Source organism: Micromys minutus, assembly GCF_963924665.1.
Source record: "Micromys minutus genome assembly, chromosome: 23".
NCBI classification, from domain to species: Eukaryota; Metazoa; Chordata; class Mammalia; order Rodentia; family Muridae; genus Micromys; species Micromys minutus.
Window position 1 is genome coordinate 40,811,481 of NC_137958.1, and position 15,651 is coordinate 40,827,131.

Here is a 15,651-nt window from a genome sequence, read left to right on the forward strand (position 1 = left end):
ATGCATGTACAAGATTCTCAAAAATAAAGAAAAATTTAATTCAATAAAACATTAAAACTATAAAATGATGATACAATATGAGAAATCTGTAAATTTTTTGCAATAATGCAATTAAGAATTAAGTATAAAGTAAAAACAAATAAGTAATTTTTAATTATGAAAGAAATTCATTATACATGTTTTTTAACTGAACAACTTTATTTTAAAAAACAAAGATAAATGTACAGATTTTAAAAGCATTTTTGCATAAAAGCATATGAATATATTTTTGTCAGTACTTGATGTTTTATAGGTTTGATAGTATGCGTTAAAATCTTACTAGTTACAATGAACATAAAGTACATGTAAAACAAGATGTAACCTGGAATTAGTCAAAGTTTTCTTGGTGTGTAAAGATTAAGCATAATGATTTTTCATCTTTTTTTCTTTTTTGGCCTTTGTTTTTCTTGAACTTCATATAGTTAGTGAGTTGTTTCTGGGGTGTTCAGAGCTTTCTAGGGTTAGTATCCAATTAATTTCCATCTTGATACCATGGACACATTACCATGAAAAAATATATTCCTAAGTATACAGTGTTAAGTTTTCTACACTCTCAAAGAGGCAAAATCAAAATGGGGTTGTTAGGGAAATGAGGATCTGGGAGGATTTGTGAGAAGGAAAATAATATGAACCTACTGTACTTTGTGGGTTGTTTAATAAACAAATTATTAAAAAGGCTTACACCCACAAAGATTGACACTGGAAAATGAGTGACAGCTAAAAGAGGAAAACATTTAAAGATCTGTCTCACAAATATGAAATAAAATTCATCAAATGCCTTAGAAAAGTGATTGTTGAATGTTAAGACAAAAGTGATTATAAAGTGGCCCCTAAGGATGTAACATAACCTTAAGCGGCTAGTGCTGTGACTCCCCCTCTTAGATGAACTGTGCCCCCAAACTGTGAGCTAAAATAAACACCACTGTCCCTTGATGGCTGCTGGTACCTATTTTGTCAATTATATTAACGAAACATGAGTAATAAAGGAACAAAATAACTACATTTAAAAAGTGAAATTAAAACAAGACTAATGATAAGCATGTTTGTATCTAATGAAAACCACATCAAGTATGTGAAGAACGCTGAGATCCACAGGAGTAGGCTACCATCAGAGTAGAAGATCTAATACATCCCTTTTCATTTTTGAAAAGTCAAGCAGACAAAATAATGCAGAATGTTATAAAAGATTTGAACAAAAATGACCTCATAGATATGTTTACAGTGTTTGCAAAAGCAGAGAAAATATGATTTTTCTCAAATATCTTTGAAATATGCAAACGTGGACTATATATATGTAGCCAAAAGAAAACCTTAACACAAAATTCATACAACATCTGATCTGAAAAACTGTTAATATTGTTGGGTAACTCAAGAGTAAAGATATAATCATGCTGAAATTTAACAAATGAAAAATAACAAGGAGACACATAAAATAATTTGTAGCATATGGCGAAATATCTGAAGAAAAATCTCAGGCTTAAAGAATAATTTGAAGAAAAATATTTAATGTTGCAATTAGATTAACTACTATCTTCAAGAGGTGAGGAGAAAAATAACCAAACCACACAGCGAAGAACTGTTAGGTCAGTTCAGAAAGCCCGAGCCTTCTGTGGGAAATAAACGGTACTAATGCATTTCTGTAAGAATGATTTAGGAGAGAAAGGAGTTAAAATAGACATTCAAATAAACATTATACAATTAGAGAGGAAATTTCTTCAGTGGCACAAATAATATAGGAGAAACCAGCCTTTTTTTTTTTTTTTTTTTTTTTTTTTTTTAATTTAAGGCCCACTCCATGAGCTGGAACTTATACATGACACTTCTAATGTAGTCAATAACCTGAGCATGGATCTAGAAGAAAACTTACTACTGTTATTCTGCCAAAGGAACATAGAATGACTCTAAATGACGTATGGCTATTCCACACAGCAGATCATTACTCAACGTTCATCAGAGAAGTTTCAACTTGTAGTATATGGTTTTAACTCAAGATCCACAACAGTCAATGAATGTGCAGAGCAAGAGAGTAAGAGACATTGGAGCACTCAGTCCTAAGTGGAATGTCATTAATAAACTCCTACATTCAAAGTTCAGGTATCTATAAAGAAAAGGCAGGAAGATGTAAGAGCCAGAGATGGTAGATGACTTCAAGGAAACAGCACCTTGTAGACACAAAGGAACTGATATACGTATGAACTCAGGGGCTGCAATAGTGCCCAAGACCTGTAGATTCAAAAGACACAAAAATCCCTACACAGAGAAGTACACATGGCCACAAAGTCCCATTCCTAACCAAGAATCTATTTGGAGTTGATAGTTGGGGAAGGAAAAGTCAAATTTCTCCAGTGAAGTGTCACTGGATATATAAATTACACTTCAAAACAGGCCTTAGAACCAGGAGTAATTGACCAAGCCAAAACGAATTACATGGTTTTTTGGTTTAGTTGGGTTTGGGTTTTTTGGGTTTTGGTGTTTGTTTTTATTGTTGTTGGTTGTGTTTGTTTGTTAGTCGGAGATATTTTGGTTTTGCCTTCTTGATTTCATTTTTGTTTTTTGTTTTTAGTTTATATCTTTTGATTCTCACTGTTTTTTGCTTTTCCTTTTCTGAGATAGAGGAAACAGGAAGGTGGATGGGAAGAGAGATAAGGAGGTGCTGGGGAGAGTTGGTAGATGGGAGGTATGATTCAAAGTCTACGTAGCTCTGGCTGTCTCTTCGTAAAGCTGACTGGTTTTGACATCACAGAGATCCACCCACCTCAACTTCCAGGTGCTGGAATTAGAGATGTGAGCCAAAATGCTGAGTCTTATATGAGAAAATTTTTAATGAAATAAGAATAATAAATAAGAGATAATAATCTTTCCCTTCATATCTGGACCAAGACAAGGAGGTTTGTTTTTACCTCTCTAATTTCAGCAGATTTCTGTCCTGCCAAAACAATTAGTCAACAAAAAACTCACAAAATATCAAGAAATACCCACAATAGTCTCTGCTCACAGGCAGCATGATTATGATCCTATATTTAGAAAATCCAGAAAGATTTCATAAAAATAAAATATTAAAAAATTTTAAAAAATTCAACCTTATTCGAACTAACAAATCAAGCTGGCTAGCCCAGTTGCAAAACAAAATCAGCACATAAAGACCCATTGTGTTAATATGGATAGGAAATAAACAACTTTTAAATAACCTCAAAAAAAAAAGATTTGGCAATAAAATTAACTAGGCTTAAACCTAAATATACAGATAAAATTAAAGGAGATGCAAAAAATGGAAAATGTCCCATATGTCGAGAAAGAGACCATTTCATCAAGATGATAACACTACCAAAATAATCACACATCCAATGTGACTGCTAGCAAATGAAAAATGAATTTTTGATAAAATTGAAAACCATGGGAGAAGGAGGTATGGAATATGGAATAGTCAGAGGGTGGACCGCAGTGGGGACGGATAAAATCTGGAATGTTAAAATATAAATAAACAAACAAACAAACAAACAAATAAATAAATAAATAAGGTCGGGACGATCTCCCAGGCTTATAGATTGGTAGGATTATTATAGAGAAAACAGCCAACTTAGCCAAATCAATCCACAGTTGATTGCAGTTCCATCAAAAATTCAACATACATTTTTTATAGATCTTTATAAAGCAATTCTCAATTTCATATGAAAACAAAACACCCAGAAGAGCTAAAACAAAGAATCCTAAACAAACAAACCTGAACAATAAATCAGCTTCTGAAGGAATCAACATCCCTGACTTCAAGCTGTACTCTGAAGCAATAGTGATTAAAAAACAAACAAATGAACAAAAACAATAACCTACATGTTGTTGGTACAGAAACATCCAGGTTAATCAATAGAATTTAGTCAAAGACCGATAAATAAACCAACACAACTCTGGAAGCTTAATTTTTCACAAAAAGCATAAAATGATAAAAGAAAGCATCTTAAAGAAATGGTGCTGGTCTAACTGGATATCTACATACAGGAGAATGCAAATAGATCTATATTTATCACCCTGCACAAAACTCAAGTACAAGTGGATCAAGAACTTCGAAATAAAACTAGATACAGTAAATTACCTACCTAGCAGCTGACTGAGACAGATGCAGATACCCATAGCCAACATTGGGCTGACAACATATGGGCGCATATGGAAGAATTGGGCGATGCATTGAAGGGCTTGTGGTGGATAAGAACCTTATGAGAAGACCAAAAGGTCAACTAACCTGGACCCTTCTGAGCTCTCAGAGACTGAGCCACAAGTCAAAGAGTCTATACTGGCTGGACAGAGGTCATATATAGCAGACATGCAACTGATACTCAATGTGGGTCTCCCAACAACTGGAGTGGTAGCTGTCCCTAAAGTTATAGCCTGACTCAAGACTCCTTTAAACAACAGGGACTCTCATGTCTGGCCTCAGTGGGAAATGATATTCCTAATCCTGAAGTCATGATGCAACAGGGCCATGTCATACCTAGAGTGTCTTCACTCTATCTGATAAGGAGTAGGGGGGAAGTTACATGGATACTGGGAGGTGTGTCAGGATTTAAGAGGTAAAGAAATAAATAAGGAACTATTAAAGGAAAATCACGTGTTAAAATTCACATGTATTACCAAGGAACACCAAGAAACCAAAAAAAAAAAAAAAAAAAAAAAAAAAGGACTCCGAAAATACCTGAGTGGTTAAATAATACTTCTAGATTTCTAAGTTAATTGCAGTGCTACTGTGCCTCAAAGGCTGCCGTTCTGAGAACAGTGATGTAGGTCTGCAGATGGCAATAGCAAAGCCAGAAGGAAGGGTTCTAATATAGTCTTGTAATTTTAACAAAGTTGTAATTTTAACAAGGGTTAAAGAAACCCCCTTCCCCCTCCCCAGTCGCGAAGGGCAATCTTTTTAATGAATGACATCGGTTTCAATAGGTATCCACAAGAAAATGGATAATTCCGGACCCTTATCTTCCATATATTTAAAATTTAACTCACGGTGGGTTAAAGAACTAAACACAAGATAGACAACAATAAGACTCTGGGGAGAAAACACAGAGCTCTTGATAATGCTGGGATCAGCGGAAGAGCTCTTTGCTAAAGTGTAACTTAGTGACACCAAAGAAAAGTGGCTTTGCCTTTGTTTCCAGTGGTGCTGGCCAGACAACAAAATAAAATCTGCAACCAAAATGATTGTGGAAACATCTAGACAACTATAAACTGCACACGGAGATCCATCTCCTCTTATCAGGAACCACAGTACTATGACCTAAATCCCATTTTTAAATTATTGCTATTCTTCACACATGAGAGCCATCTGACCCCTGACATGACATTTAAAATAATAATATCCACTTTGGAATTTCCTCTCTGTTTTCGTTCTCCAGACTTTTCAGGTCCCTACACCTAATTGATGCTTGCCCATTTCGTCATCTAGTGCATCTACATCCCATCTAATAAGCTCCCACTTTCCTTCTTATACCAAAGATATTTGCAATACTCTTAAGACCTATCTCATGTCAAGAATCTGAAGTCTACAGTCCCTGCCATTTAACTCATATGTAAATCCCAAACCCAAACTATCTTTGTATCTTCTCCTTTACTGACTCAATCTTAGTCTCCACTCCCCCTACATTTTAAAAGCCTTGTTATTATCATTTATACTTATAGTGGATTTTCAATATCATATTCCCCCCTGCAGTTTGGGTGATTGCAGTAATTACTATGAATTGTGACTGTGTGGATGGGGAACTTTTCAGAGACAAAACAACACAACATAATAACACTCATTATTCCATAGTCAATAACTCATTCAAAGCCAAGATTAATATAATAACTCAAATAGCATCTTAAGTCACCATCACAACAACCTTATAGCATATAATTATCATTCTAAATATAAAGCAATTACAGCCCCAAAATGAAGTAATAGGATAAAAATAGTGCACCTATAAATGTAATAAAAAGGTTACAAGGGTAAGTGCAAAGACCCAGGCTTGATCTCCAAACTCCATGTGAAAAAGTCAAGAGTGGTGGTGTTGGCTAGGAATAGCAGCATAGAGGTGGATATGCGTGCTAGGAACTAACAGGCTACCCAGCCTCGCTCACACTGGGAGCTCCTAGCTAGTGGGAGACACTCCCTTTCAAAGTAGCCATTAGCATATAACCTAGTAATTAGTTTTTGATTTATTATTTTTACTACTTGCTCTAAAGAGGTATTGCATTTGCTGGTGTTGGCTCAAAGCTTAGCTCTCACCTCAGCAGGAAAATAAGATTGTTTGTTTGAGAAGCCCTTGGTCCTGTGAAGGCTGGATAGCCTAGTGTAGGGGAATGCCAGGGCAGTGAGGTGGAAGGGCATGGGTGGGAGGGAGGGAGAGCATCCTCATAGACGTGGGGGAGGAAAGATAAGAGAGGGGGAATCGGGAAGAGGATAACATTTGGAATATAAGTACTTAAAATATCCAATAATTTTTTTGTTTTAAGAAGCTGTTGAAAGAGTAGCCTAGATTCATGCTTGTATGACACAGGGCTGTATTCTCTACCCTCTGCAGAAGCATTCTTGTCTTTCATCAGTATTTTTGTCTTTGTTGTTCTCCTCTGTTCTTGTCTCGACTCAACCCCATTTATACATATCACCTCAAACAGTTCCTCTCCAGGGCTTAGTTTCGAAGCCAAACCCTAGACTACAGGGCTCCCAGGAGGTGATTCGGCTGGTTTTCCTCCTCGCCTCTTCTCAACTCTAGGACTTATAAATGTTAATAAAACTTTAAATGTTGTTTATAATTATTTGCTTTGACCTTTCTCGTTTTCTTTCACTTAGCAACAGACAGGACCCCACCCTGTTCACTCGGTATGCTCCTGAAAACTCTACTAGTTCCAAACATCCTGACATTTTTAGGAAAAATCATGTGTATCTGTTAGATAATCTCATTCCTAATAGACAAAGTGACCAAAACTTACAGAAGGTTACAAGTTAAATTTGCAAGTAAACTTTCAGCAAAATAACAAATGGCAAAAGAAGCCCTAATTGGTGTCTGTGTTTGTGTGTGTTCACATATTTAGTGTGAGGTTTTCAAAGGAAACTGACAGATGTGTTTGTTTAGATCCTCGCCTTTCTGCTTTTCTGTGAGGATATTCACTGTGAATCCAAAATGGTAAAACTGAGCAGGAGACTGTTTGATAGAGAAACTGGACATAAAAGAAGATAAACTCCTGTCATAAAGGGTGCACCGCAGGGGAGCACGGACTGGGGACCGTATGCACACATGAAACACTGACTTTGGAAAGATTATTTTACTTCCTTGTGGGTGTTGATTCATTTAGATTCAGCCAGCCAGATTTTTTCGGTTTTAGGACATACACAGCCAATTGCCTCAAAACCTGTATTTTATTTGTTAAAACATCATCCTAAGGCTTAAATGACAAACGCGGAGCCATGAAATCCTGCTGTGTTATTTTGTTACTATTATTTGTGTTCCATTATACATGAATAAAAGTAATGAGTGAGGCTGGAGCTGGGGTTTCCTCAGCAAGCTAGCTTTCACACAAAAAGGAAAACACAAAACTGGATATTCACGGTTTCACATCACATACACTATATTTTCATTATTCTTTTAGCACTAAGTTAACAAAGTGGTTGTTAGTAGGAGAAGAAAATAAACAATTCACTGAACTCTCACATTTTATATAAAAGTCACAATAAGGCATTAATTTTAAGAGACTTTTTTTTAACTAAATAAATCACTTAGCATAGCCTGGAGTGCTCAAAAGTAAAGAAGCTCTTCAAACTTACAGTTAATTATAGTTTACACTAAACATTTTAATGTTAATATCCACATACCTTATTTTAATGACTATAGCTCTAAAAAATTTTAAATCCGGCATTTAATTTAGCTTTATCTCCAAATAGAGAAAGAATTTGACTGTGTTCTTACCAGTTTCAACTTGGAAGGATCTATAACCTTCACTATGGCAATGGTTTTCTCTTTCTCCTTCATCCTTTCTTTCCCTTCGGCTTGCTCACAATAACCAGGAGAGGTATACAGAAACTCTTGCACTAAGGTGAACTTTGCCTCTTCCTTGGACTTTAAGACTAACCTGGCCCAGATTGTGGCTGACAAAAGCTTGCTCGTTGATGGCATGCAACCCTTTTAAGTCCCAAGCAAGCACAGGGGCTTGTTAATATTTACTAAGCCCTTGTCTCTGGAATGGTCTTGAACTATAACAGCTTACTCAGAATGCCAAACGCCACCATAATCTCTAGCTACCTGACTGAAAAACACCTATGCATGCTAACATACATGTGTTGCTCCCAACAAAAGTATCTATAAAGGAAAAGAATGAACTAAGGCCAATCGGGAGAAACTACAGCATGGTATCTAAACTTCAAGGTTAAGTAGTTCTCCAGCTTCAGCGTTGCAGAGACAGCTGTGCCTCAGGTCCTCTCACATTGCTATGGCTTAGCTACCTTTTGAGCTTGGCAAACAAACAACAGCAAGACAAGTATTGCATCAGTTTCTTCCAGGGGTGGAACCAAGCTCCGAACCTTCTTTTCGCTTAAAGAGTGAGTTTGACATTTCTGAATGTCTCTCATTATCTTCCTGCTGTATAAAAATACAACCAGCCTTTATCCCATAGGCTTTTTTTTTTACCCCTGAAAATCACACACAGCTCCTCATGAAAAAAGTATCATAAAAACCATTATCACAATGTGTAGCCAATGCAATAAAAAATACATGTTATTGTTGCACCAACCTTGATACTGCTGTCCTTTATCCATAAATAAAAATATTTATTTTTAATAAAAATAAAAAAGTATTCATAAATAAAAATTATATGAGGAACCCAATTACAATTGTACCTAAACTTAAAATTCTTATTTAATATGAATTATTATATACTTATTCAGGATTTCTTTTGATGATATCCACGTTGTGCAAAGTACTGTGCTAGCTGCTAATGATGAACTATTAAACTCAATGTCATTTGAAAAGAGGAGATGTTCAGAAGCACTAAGTTTGCACAAATCTTGAATTTAATTGGGACAGATTGCAGAGGAAGGAGTGAGTAAAGCAGAGACAAGAACAACCTGATAGATTTGGGAGTATAATGTATGTTTATCCATTGCATGTTTGAGACATCTGTGGTAACACAACAAAAAAGCAGCAGGAGGAATAAATTGAACACAGAGAAGAAAGATCTAAGCTGACATGGCATGACATCATAATAAAGTGTATACAGATAGAAGAGATGGGAAAAACCTGGCCACGAGACAGAATTTCACCATATGTTAGAGAAGTCAACAAAAACGGATGAAAAATCAGACAATCTAAGATGCTTATCAGAAAGTGCCTCAGGGTGTGGTTAAACATCTCAAAAGTGACTTGAAAGTCAAATGAAAATAGACACTTTAATACCAGATATTAAGTTGATATGTATTTTTTTTATTTTGAGAGTTAGAGGGAGGAAAGGAGATGGGGAGTTATATTATTACCTCAGAATTTTTTTTAAAATTGATTGGTGTTAAGAGCCCTTTTAAAATCATGGAGAGAAAGGCTTGATTGAAGAGGAGAGAATGGGGTCATCAGATGATGTTGGGAGGAAGAAAATGGAGGCATGAGTTTTGTGTGTGTGTGTGTGTGTGTGTGTGTGTGTCTGTATGTATGTGTCTGTGTGTGTCTGTATGTCTGTATGTGTCTGTGTGTCTCTGTGTGTGTGTCTGTGTGTCTGTGTGTCTATATGTCTGTGTCTGTGTTTCTGTGTCTGTGTGTGTCTGTGTATGTGTATGTGCATTCCTGCTGGCATGTATGCATGCCTGTGTTGAAATAACATGGTGGCCAGAAAGCAAATGAACTCAAAGAGAGCTACTTGATTTAGTGTGACATTAATATGAACAGGCCTATAGGTCAGCACTAATGATGATACTACAGAAGAGAAGGTTCACAGAAGGAAAACATCTTGGGAATTTAAAAATAAAGTAGAAACTTTTCTATTCTAATAGGGTGCAGGAGATGAAACAAATGTAAAGGTTTAAGAGAACTGCTTAAGCTTTTGAGCAAACCCTAACTTGACTACACATATTTTTTCTCCAAAGTAATAAAGGGCATTTCTGAAAAGCAGTTAATGGGTGGGGAAGTTGAAAGTTTAAGGAAAGATGATATTACATAGTCTCTCCATTAGTGGTGAACTTACTAAGAAAGGGTTACAAGTTTCTTCCCCTGTTGTAAACTCTCCTTTAAATTTTGATAATGTATTTTTAACATAACCAGTATGCACAATGTAAAAGGTGCTCCACATTTATCTGCTCAGTAAGGATGGGACAAATAAAGGAGTTTATCCAGTATTAAGATTTAGCCAGGATAGAAAACCAAGAAGTTAATGATGCTTGTCAAAGAAATGGGTTATATTTTGGATTCTATAAACAGGTTAAAGAAGATTTTTAAAATCTTGTAAACAGGAAATAATGAGCATTGAAAACAGTAGCATTGGTCCAATTGGTATGTCATGTCAGTGAGCTTAAACACAAGTAAATTAAGAAAGCTAGAGGAAATATACTTCAAAAATGGAATGTGATAATAAATATTTAAAATAAAATACTAGAAATTATGGAGAAATTGACAAGAGTAAGAGGTCACATGTGAGCTCGTGAGAGATGTTTAAAATAGGAAGGATCAAAATAACATGGATGCTTAGGAAGAAGAAAGCCTGAGAGTCCAAGGTTGATGAAGCAGGACTGACTCAGCTGAGCAGTGTCTGCTTCTGTTTTGAATCCTTGCATTCTAGTTTACACAGATGTTACACAGGAATCAATTCCCTGTGGAGGAGACCATCTATCTAGAGCACAGAAAAATGGGCAGGTCATTGCCATTTCTCAGTGTTGACACTCAGTAATCATTGTGAGGCTAAAATGACAACTCTTGAACTCCTTCCCTGCAAAGCCAACAAAGGTAAATTAAGTTAATTAGAAACTTTCAATGTTAAATCTTATCTGATCTTCTCTGTGTGATCGTCAGTCAACTGTAATGTCTGAAGTCTTTCGTGCTAGAAAAGAGGAAGGAGAGATAGTTCTTTCAGTTGAAAGTCTCTTTGAAATTAGTAAGGAAGCAAAGGATCCTTTCACGGACTTTTTCTCAGGCCTTGAATTTCATGCATTTATCCTACCATTGCTTAACTCAATGATTCATTGATGAATTGCTGACCTCAGCCTACAAAATGTGGTCACTCACATTCTCCAAATGAAATCTTTAAAGTAGCAATTTAATTAAAACCTTCTATATTCCCTCTTGTGATTTTAAAAAATATCTTAACTCACAAAAAGCTGGATAATCAATCCTTCAAGATATGTAAAAAGAATATGTATAAACTTTACAGACAACACTTCTGAGACGAATAATTAGACGCTGAGTAAAGTAATCATATGGAAGATAAGATAACGTCCCTTCTTGGAATATGATTCCAGGAATTAATATTGACTTCAACACAAAAGTTTTTATACATTAAGATGATGAGGCCTCTCTCCTTTGTGTTCACCTCTGAATATTGGCTCAGAAATAATTCATATTTTATCATAGTAATTTTTCTGTCTTCAACAAGGGAGTAAAGTCTATGAATCTCAATCTACTAATCATACTGAAAGAATCAAAACTGAATCAGGACCTCATGAAGGTATTTGATTATAAGCAAAACTTCAAATAGGAAATGTCAAACTTAAATTGTTCCTGGATAATGCTACAGCAGATTATATACGGAATTGGACACTTGAATATAACTATAAAATGATAGAATATGGATGATAGATAGATAGATAGAAGACAATATTTATGTCTATATTTAAGATGATAGATGATTGATAGATACATAGATACTTAGATAAATATAATATATATACATAGGCAGATAGATTGATAAAAAGATACATAAAGGTACATACATATATATACACACATAAAATACATACATAATCAAACACATATATACAGATATACAGAAAGAGAGAACAGAACATTGGAACTCTATAATCTTTCTCAGTATTATAATATCCTTTGTTTGTATAGAGTATTTTGTAATATTCATTTGCTGTCTTCTGTCTATTTCAAAGGTGGAGAAGATCGCATCATTTTCTAGTCAAACAAAATTACTTTGCTTAATACTTTAAACTGATTATTAATTGTGGTTCTTTTGACCGTTTGGGGTCTGGAAATACTGCTCTTTTAGTGTTCTGCTTTTTCTTTAATTCTGTACTGATTATATGCTCAACAATCTCCATCTATTAGAATAGTGCATTAATAGTACTGTAAATAACGATTAAAGTGGTGCTTTAGTTTGAAATCACAAAGAACTTTAGTGTAGACTAAAAGTTTACTGTGTTTTCAAACACTTAGATGTGTATATCAAAGTCCACAGTATCTGAGGGCTGAATGTGAGGCTGCCTTCCCTGCATTAGCCTCCCTGGGCCCCCGGGTGACTGCACATGGGCCCCTGTGCACATTCTTTGAAATCAGCTTCTATATCAACGTAGGGTTTCTCATGAAGTGTTCCAAACCAAAGTCCACAACATGTTTACAGGGGACCTCTATATCATCATTTACTCTAAAATGTTTTGTAGATGTCCAAAGGTCAATGGTGAAACTTTATCTGGCTAGTGCACATGAATTTAGATTATATGAAAACATGCCATTCATTGTCTTCACCTTTATCACTAGTGACAAAATGACCAACACACAAACACAGTAACCAGCAACAGTACCAGACACTTGCACAATGTGGAAGATGTGCTAAGCATCTCCCTAGTGCTCGTTATATCCCAATCATTTGAGTTTCACAGCAGCCTGTGAGAGTTCAATACTTATATTCATCAGAGAGTGAAGAAAATCAAAGGAGAAAGAAATCACCCCATCTTGTCCCAGATTATCGAGCTAGTGAGTGGCAGATACAGGTTTGAGTTTCTGAACTCTGGATCCACCATTCTACTGTCAATCTAATATCAATTTGCATATTTATTTCCTGCTGAAATCTTTCTTTTCCCTGCAAAGATTGCTCAAGAAATAAACAATAGATGAAGAAGGTTTTTGTTTTTTTTTTTTTTTTTTTTTTTTTAACGAGGTGAACTTTTTAGAAAGACTGTGCTTCTCTTTCACTCTTTCTATTCCTCTGTTTCCTGTACACTTGTAATAGTTGTGGTCTTGTGGATAGCAATGACCTCTATATGAAGGACTACCTAGATCAGACTGGGCTATGGACAGGGCTGTAAAGGGGTTTTGTTTAAATGCATTAGTTGCTGTGGTAAGTGGTATTTCATTGGCTGGACCCTGAACTACAAGAAGGGGAAAGTGAGCAAAACACTAGTATGTATGTACTTTATGTCTCTCCTCTTGACTTGGATATGTTATTATTAGCTATTTCACATTGCAACCATCTGACCTTCCCCACAATAGCAAAGTGTAATCTTGAATTATGGGGTAAGATAATATTTCTCTCTCTCTCTTTTTTTTAATTTGGGTATTTCATCACAACAACTAGAAATGAAACCAGGAACTATCAAGCTCCAGTTTATGTGTGTGTGTGTGTGTGTGGCATTAATGTTGAGTTGAGATAAGCAATAGTTGGCATATAAAGAAATAACAAGTCATAAACACCTCCAAATATATTAAACTGCTATCCAATCCCATTACTCTTCTAGCAAGGTGGTTGGTCAACTTGAATCAAGAGTTGAGAAACTCTATTAGGATATTTCCAATGGAGACTTGAACTCTAGAGAGCTGTGTATGGGACCAAATGGTAAAACACCAAGCAGTAGAGATGTTCTAAATGAGAAGTCTAGGCTGGGAACAAGAGTTAGTGTAAAAGGCTCCTGTAACATACCATGTGTGTTCTTTTGTGTCCAGTTTACCTCACCCAGGATGATATTTTCTAGTTCCATCCATTTGCCTGGGAATTTCATGAAGCCATTGTTTATAATCACTGAAAGATGATATTAGATCACAATGCCCATGATATAACCCACATACCATAAGGAGCTTAAAAAAGATCAGGGTCAGGAAATCAAAGGAAAAAATGTAGAATTGTGGGATAAGGAGCTGGAGTGTCCCAGACATCAGGGAAGCAAGAGGCTCCCAGGATCCAACAGAGATGACTTTAACCAAATGCACATTGAACAGGAGATAGGTCCTGTAGAGACCACCAGCAGTAAACAGACATGCCCCCCAGTCAAGAGATGGAACCATCCACCCATCTCAAAGTTTTTAACCCAGAAATGTTTCTGCCCAAGGGAGAAACATGGATTAAAAAATGGAGCAGAGACTGAAGAAAGGGCTATCCAGGAATTGCCCCACCTGGGGATTCATCCTGTCTGCAGACACCAAACCCTGACACTGTTGCTGTTGCCAGACCTGATGTGGCTGTTCCCTGGGAGGGTCTGCCAGCACCTGACCAATGCAGATGAGGATGCTCACAGCCAACCATCAAGCTGAGCTTGGGGACCCCTGGTAACGGAGATGTTGGAAGGACATGAAGGAGTGGAGGGGAATTCCAACCCCACAGGAAGAACAATGTCAGCTGGCCAGACCTCGCAGTGCTCTCCAGAACTAGACCACCAGCCAAGGAGTGTACAGGGAGAGATGCATGTCTCTAGATACAGATGTAGCAGAGGACCTTGTCTGACACCAATGGGAAGGGAGACCCTTGGTCCTATGGAGGTTTGATGCCCCAGTGGAGGGAGATGCTGGAGTTGTGGGGCAGGAATGGGTGGGTGGGAGAGCATTTTCATAGAGGCAAAGGGGATGGGATAGAGGGCAGATGGGTTGCAAGGGTTGTGGAGGGGTAACTGGGAAGGGAGATATCATTTGCAATGTAAATGACAAGAATGATCATTTTTTTAAGCTTCTGTTAGTCTTGTAAGTACAAATGTCAAATTTATCCTGGACAAGCATGCACTGTGAGATCCTCTTACTTATTACCTATCTCTGTCCCAAAGACCATTAATTTCTTCCTTACTTCTAATTCCAATCATCACATCTAATGTAAGGACACACTCACAAACCTATCAAGTGATACTATCATTACTTTTTGGATCTATGAAATGTTCTCTGGTCTTAGTGAAGAAGGCTTAGAAAGAAAGAAAGGCTAAAACCAAAGAAATGTCAGTAGCTACCATCCCCTGAACTTGGACCAACCCCTTAATTTTAAAAGCTTTAAGATACAAAAATCAAACTGGTTCTTTTTCCAGTTTTGTTGGCAACTACTGTAATTCTAGTCCTGAAGATGTTGAGGAAGGGGGAAGGTTCAAAGCCAGAGTAAGCCACACAGTGAGACTCTATGCCAAACAACAAATATAAGCATAAAAACATGAAACCACAAATAAAACATTCAGTCTAAAAGAATGTGAGGAAATGCCCAATCTTCATGTAAGAGACCACATACCCTTTACAGCCTCTTTGGACATGGGCCCCAAGAAACAATTAAAGAATATTAGTAAATTCTAACCACAAAGGAAATGTTCTGTTGGAGATAATATGTGTATGAATGATGAAAATATGGATCAAATGTAGATGTGACAAATCCAGGTGAGAGACCATATTTAAAACTCTTACATAATAAATAAAAGTCTGATTAAACTGACAT

The 15,651-nt window shown here is 36.4% G+C and overlaps 1 protein-coding gene across 1 annotated transcript in view; it reads right to left on the bottom strand.

Annotated features, from left to right (window-relative positions):
- TFEC (transcription factor EC) overlaps positions 1 to 15,651 on the bottom strand; it is a gene marked incomplete at both ends in the record, with an annotated part of 128,504 nt that overhangs the window by 14,895 nt on the left and 97,958 nt on the right. The window contains one exon of the mRNA XM_080936516.1: positions 7,968 to 8,180. Coding sequence (XP_080792642.1) covers positions 7,968 to 8,180 — 213 coding nt within the window. The remainder of the gene's footprint in view (positions 1 to 7,967; positions 8,181 to 15,651) is intronic.